This window comes from Pelobates fuscus, chromosome 6, assembly GCF_036172605.1.
Source record: "Pelobates fuscus isolate aPelFus1 chromosome 6, aPelFus1.pri, whole genome shotgun sequence".
Taxonomy (NCBI): Eukaryota; Metazoa; Chordata; class Amphibia; order Anura; family Pelobatidae; genus Pelobates; species Pelobates fuscus.
In genome coordinates, this window is record NC_086322.1 from 96,040,557 (window position 1) to 96,046,910 (window position 6,354).

Here is a 6,354-nt window from a genome sequence, read left to right on the forward strand (position 1 = left end):
CTTGCATGTGTTAGGCATGTTCTTATCAAACATGACAGCTCCTCTTTAAGTTCATAAATTCCTTTTTAAGCCCATAATAAGCTACATGATTGTCCATCAAAGCAGTAAAAAATAGACCTTTTAAATAAATAAGTATAAAAAAATAAATATATATGCATGTTAAGATCACAGATATCAAATTACATCTCTTGAGAACAATGTGGATGTATGTGTGTATGTGAGTGTGTGTGTGTGCATTTGTGTGTGCGTATAAATAGATATATATACACACACAAATGCACACAAATACATATATATTTATATATACAATAGGTTTAAATTGAATTGTAGATTGGTTTTCAGATGACATTTAAAAATGTCACGTGTCCACGCAGTGGTGGTAAGTATGCATATTATTTCATTATATTGTCTTTAGATTTTCGGTTCCTAAGCATTTGACAGTCCTTTGCGTAGGAATTATTCATCATAGGTCCAATTAATGTAAGGCCATAGAATTCCAAAAGCAAAAATGCTGGATCCTAAAATAATATCCACTTATCCATCAGCTAGTGCACTCTCATCCAGAAGTTAAAAGGAGATTACTAGAAAAAGAACAAGCTTTCTTCATCACGAGCTTGAAAAAAAGTCGGCGATTATAGTCCTTTCAATATTCTTCATTTTGTTCTTTATTTTCTTGTTGTTGTTGCACAAACAGCCCCGACTCAATATAGATCCTCTGGTACGGTATACTTATTATCAGCTATTTCCTATTATATCCTTGTAGAGTTCAGGTACCTTTTCAGGGTCCACTGGCCTAGGTAGGAAATGTGTGAATTTTTGATGCCTCTTTGAACGAGCACCATCTCTCGCAGACCCATCTTTATTAAGAGCTACAAAAAATCTTCTTCCAGATTCTGCATGCTTGTACAAGTTGGACGAATACGTATTATACCAATTTTCTTCAAAATGTTCTCGGAAGATGCATTCAGATGTTAATTTATCCTATAAAAAAAAGGAAAAACTATGAGAAGAAGTAATACATTTTGAAAACATTTTTTTGTTGACATACACAAAAGAAAAACCTGCAATCCTATTTCTAAATACCCTAAATTTAACTTGAGGGCTCTATTCACTATCTGGAGAGGTTCACTCTATTTCCGGATTTCAGTTGAACTAAACTGGGCAAGCCCTACTCTGATTAAAGAATTATAGTTATTTCACAATATAGCCCAAAAAGAGCAGTGTTAAAAGTAATATCACAACTATCTGGGAGATTTGATTGACAAATTTTAGCTTAAATACAGCAAATCAGCATCCAGGTCACAAAATTCACTCACTGCTGACTTTCTAAGTAAAATACTTTCTAAGTAAAATAAAATAAATTTTGATAAACCATTAACTTTAAACAGGGTACACTCTCTGCTCAGAGCAAGGCTTATTTGAAAAGGCCAAGATAATATTTTAATATATATAAATTGTGACTTACCGATCCATAGAGTTCTCCTTTGTCGTTCATCCCAAGGTAAAGTCCACTGTCTACTCCTCTAATGCTCACAAGTCCAATTGCAATACTGATGAATTCAAGAATACCTGTGTACAAATGTTATATGTTAGTAAAGATGTTGAAACTCTCGACAGCTTGTCTTGTGAATGCAGTAAAACTGCTAACATTCCATCTGAATTACATAGGAAGAGGAATAGGGCATACAGTATAGACACAAAGCTATAAAGCAGCATCCTGTCTATCAGACATTGAAAATGCCTGTAGTTAAACTAACAATTGTACAATTCCATGGCTATCAATCTGTATTTTTACATACATTTTTTACATATTTTTTTCATTTCTGCAACATTCATTTTCATTAACAGTTTAAATCTTCCCTGCCTAAATGCCCTTTGGCTGGGGGTTGCAGGAGTTGTAGTCGTAGTTGTATTTTTACAACACCTATTGGAAGCAAATGAATGCACCATTCAATTTCAAGTTGTTTTAAATTAATTGATTTACTAAACAGTGAGTTGATTATTGACATGCAAATAATTGGAGCTGTTTTTAGACTGGGATCTCTTACAACTTTGCTATTTTGTCCAAGATTTGCAGATTCATATAGAAAGGTAACATTACCCTTATAAATATTGCAAACACTGCAGAATATATCAATGCTATGTAAATAACAATAACACACATATTATTGAATTAATCAAACCAGAAATTACTGAGAGCTGTGTGTTTGTGTGGATAGTAAATAGTGCTTCTTCCATTGAATATACTGGTATTTAGTCTTTATTAAAATGTCTTTTGAACAGACAGTCTTAAAAAAATATATAACAATAAGCAGGTGAGTCAGTCCATGCAGAGACCACATCACAGGGAAGTATTAGGAGAATAGGGGCGGAATAAAAGAGGAACATCTGAAAGAGGCATACACTATGTTTGATCTTACTGAAAAAAAAAATGTGTTTACCTATTATAGGACTTCAGGAATCTATCTGCATTGGGATAATTTGCTCTGAATAAACTAGCACATTGTAACAGTATAGAATAGATCATGGCTGATCATTTTAATAAAAACCTTTTACACCTATGTTTCCAGTGCCACAGGCAGCGGTGTGGCAGAGTTGATTAACCCTTTCACTGCCATGGTTGATATACTGAGGCAGTTTTTACCCACTACTCTGGCAACTGCAGAGTTAAAAAAAAATTATCGATTGAACTGACTATGAGAAGGTTATTAGGAAACCATTTAACTACCTTTTACGGCCGCTAAATCAAAGGGTAAAAAAGGGGGGGAAATACAGACTATATCAACAATAGTTGGTTTGTTCAGATAAATCGACACTAAATAAATAGCCCGATCATTATTCACTCTTCCTGTCAGATAAGCATTTCCATCCCTGTCTGTTTTCTTACTGTGTGGAAATGTAACTTAAAGGGGAAAACACCCATCACAGGCACAGTACATGGGACCTTCAAGCAGCATGACTCCCAGTATCCTTGGCCATACACTCTGGTTGATAGTGCAAGGATTGGGGTGCAGCAGTGCATGTCCCCTTATTTGGTACATGCTGCTCTCTAGAGAGGCGGCAGTGACATTTCTAGTGACTGATTACAGAATCCAGCAATGTAACTGGAAATAATTAATATATCTGGATTAGTCCACTGGGATTTCCAGAGGGTTCATTAGCAGGTGGGATAATCTGGTATGGCATGCATTGAATGTGCAGCTAAATCTGCATTTTATCACTAACGTATTCACTAAACTGCGAATTGTCATACTTTGACACTGAGATAACAAACCGTAGGCCAAAATAGTTAAGCTGCAAAAATATCCAAATTAAATAATATTTTTCCAGCACAAATATTTTCATCTTACATTTTTGCAATCTCATTGTCAATTCACTGTTTAGTGAAAACTCACAAATAGATGTGTTTTTCTATCTACCTCATTACAGTAGGTAGGTCTGATCAGGGAGCCTGCTGTATATTGGAAAAATTGCCAATGAGCTCTCTTTTAGCAAGAAGCACATATCACAATCAATATAAGACCTTAGAAAATTTACAAATCTCACACATTAAGATAGCAAGGAGTGCCATATTACCATTTTATCTTAATCCTATTTAAAATACTACTGTTTAAATATGTTATCTACAGCAACACTGAGCACAAATCATTAAAATAAAAACACACTGGTTCAAACGACACGGATTTAGCTTACTACAATCTGCAATTGTTTTATTTATCTCTAAATCTAGAAGTGGAATACCGTGCACAACAAAGCCATATTCACAGCTAAAAGCATTCTGTGCAATAATCAACTGTAGTGCAAATTTCTAACAGTGGAGCAATCACCATGGAAACCAATGGAATGTCCTCGCTGATTGCTTTACTTTTAGAACGTTGCCCCCAGAATGTTTTATTCCTACGCATTATTGCTCGCTACACATAAAGTCTTTTCTCGAATTTCGAAAAAAAAAAAAAATAGAAAAGAAAAGAAGGTAAAAAAAAATAAAGGCCAGGTAAGTGAAGGATTGACTATGTGGAGTGCATTATTATCATACAGGTGCTAATATGAATGTGAACCCGCATATTACACATGCATGACAGCAGAGATTACTTACCATAGCGGTTGTGGTCCTTCCTGGTGCCCTGGACGTTGCCATCGGGCAGGATCTGCAGGTGGAAGCCGGTCCTGCAGTAGAGCTGGCGGCGGCGGAGGATGCCTTGGAGGTGAGACATGTCCGAGGGGGCGCTGCGGGACAGACGCTCAGACTGACCCGGGAGGTCGTGGATGAAGACAGGGTTGTCCCTGACTGGAGGGAGAAGGTATTGAGTGCCCACCTGACCCAAGGTGTCCAAGCCGGCCAAAAATGTCCCCATTTCGGCCACAGGAGCCATGGTGTAGAGGGCAAGAAGAATATCCCCAGACAGTTTCAAAAGCTAAAAAGCTCACAGGTGAATGCTGAGATAAGGTGGGCTATAGCAGCATCCAGTGTTGTTCCCAAGATATCCCAGGAGTGCAGTGAAGTAGGTCCTCCAGCTAGAGGTATATGTAGTGGGGAGAACGTGTATTGGACAAATTGACATATGGTAATGAGACAAGTTTTAACACAGTGAATCACAAAGAACTTTCTTCTTCACACCTTGCCGGTCTCTTTGTTAGAGAGGTGTAAAGTGGCTGCTATTCAGTCCAGGTCCATTCAGATGTAAGATTTATCACATTCGGTGATCTCCATAATGGTCCATTCTTTCACGTCTCTCTAGATTGAAGCCAATTGCCATTTTTTTTCAAATATAATACTTAATAGAAGAAAAAAAAAAAAAAAAGTTGATGATGACAAGGAAATGGTGTCAGTCTTGGAGCAAACTAGAGCAGTGATCCCCTGCTGTGTTACAGGGATCAGATCCTGGAGGGGGGCAGTGGCAGGAGGGAGCAGCCTGCTTTGGATGCAAGGAGGTGCTTGCAGAGCCCAGACAGGTGCAAGGAAAGGTAGAGGGAGGCGAGGGGAGGGCCTTGCAGTGCAGGCTTTCCCAGATACACATGTACAAAGAGAGTTCTTGTGGGGAAAAGCCAGAGATCACAGATCTTTTTACTCTCATGTAAAAGCAGCAATAAAACTTGAGTCAATTTCAACTCTCCCTACAAACCCTGCAAGGTGCATGTGTCTATACCGTCATACCACCTTCAACATGTGCTCCCTTCTAGTGAATTGTACAAAAAGACAGTTTGCAAGCATTGGGGGCATTCCAAACAGGACATCTTGGTGTAACATTGTTATATTAGGAATACTGTAATATTATAATGGTATTACTGCAGTGGTTTTAACCTTCTAAACTTGATGTGGTATATACGGGGTTATTAACTAAACAGTGATTTAGGGTGAACTGAAAATCGAATGGGCTAATATAAAATAAGATAAAATAACACCGTGCACCTTAAAATTGCTACAGTGACACAAATGTACAATCCTACTATATAGCCATCTTTTTACATTTTGATGTACCTTTTGCATATTTGTGTTTTTTTATTTATTCAGGACTATTCACCGTTTAGAGGATAACCCCCAAGAAGTCTTTACACCTTTAAAGCCAGATGCTAAGGGCTCAGCATAATGCCACTATTCTTGCCATTAGGCCCATGTAATCCGTGCTCATCTGAGCTCAGCACAGCAGAAATCAGAGATTAATATCAGTATTACATCTCACCCAGAGCGTTGTACAGGATCAAATGACATTTTATTTTTGCCAGTTATTGAATTAGCAGTGTTACTGGCTAGCTCAGAACTTGCTCATATTGAAGATGAAATATGGTTCTAATAGACAAGGGGTCAAGAGGTGATGTGGCCATTGTGGGTTTCTGGTCCTAGAAGCACGTATACATATAAACACCTATATATTATAGTATGATAGTATGATGATTAAATTACACATTCTCTCGCTCTCTCTCTCTGGATAAAAATGTTTTTATAGGAAACTTAGAAAAACTCTTTCTCCTTTTTCTTTTAATCTAGGTTAAATATAAATTAAAGATGATTCATACATTTCTCTCGCATTGAATTTCTCCCCCGATCTCTATCTCATCTCCCCCATGTCTCCCTGAATAGCGTTATTTTATTCATTTTAAATATGATTAATTACAGGTATATTCATAAATCCAAGTTCCCCTTGTTCTATCGCCCGCTCAGTCTCTCTAACGTCCTTTCTAGTTACACAATATATTAACGTTAACCCACTCAGCTCTATTTCCCCTTAAGTAGCCTCTCTTCGTCCCTGTCTCTCCCCATCTCTCTCTCTCTCTCTCTCTCTCTCTTCACATTCCTCATTCTGATATATAAAGATATATGCACACACATACAAATACACAAATTTCCCTCTCACC

The 6,354-nt window shown here is 37.4% G+C and overlaps 1 protein-coding gene across 1 annotated transcript; it reads right to left on the bottom strand.

Moving 5' to 3' along the window:
• Window positions 1–694: 694 nt before the first annotated feature.
• On the bottom strand, window positions 695–4,373 carry FGF20 (fibroblast growth factor 20). Its single transcript, XM_063459986.1, has 3 exons — window positions 4,097–4,373; window positions 1,466–1,569; window positions 695–981 (listed from the first exon to the last, which is right to left on the bottom strand). Exons 1-3 carry the CDS (start codon window positions 4,371–4,373, stop codon window positions 736–738), a joined length of 627 nt encoding a protein of 208 aa, XP_063316056.1. The 3' UTR covers window positions 695–735.
• Window positions 4,374–6,354: the final 1,981 nt, after the last annotated feature.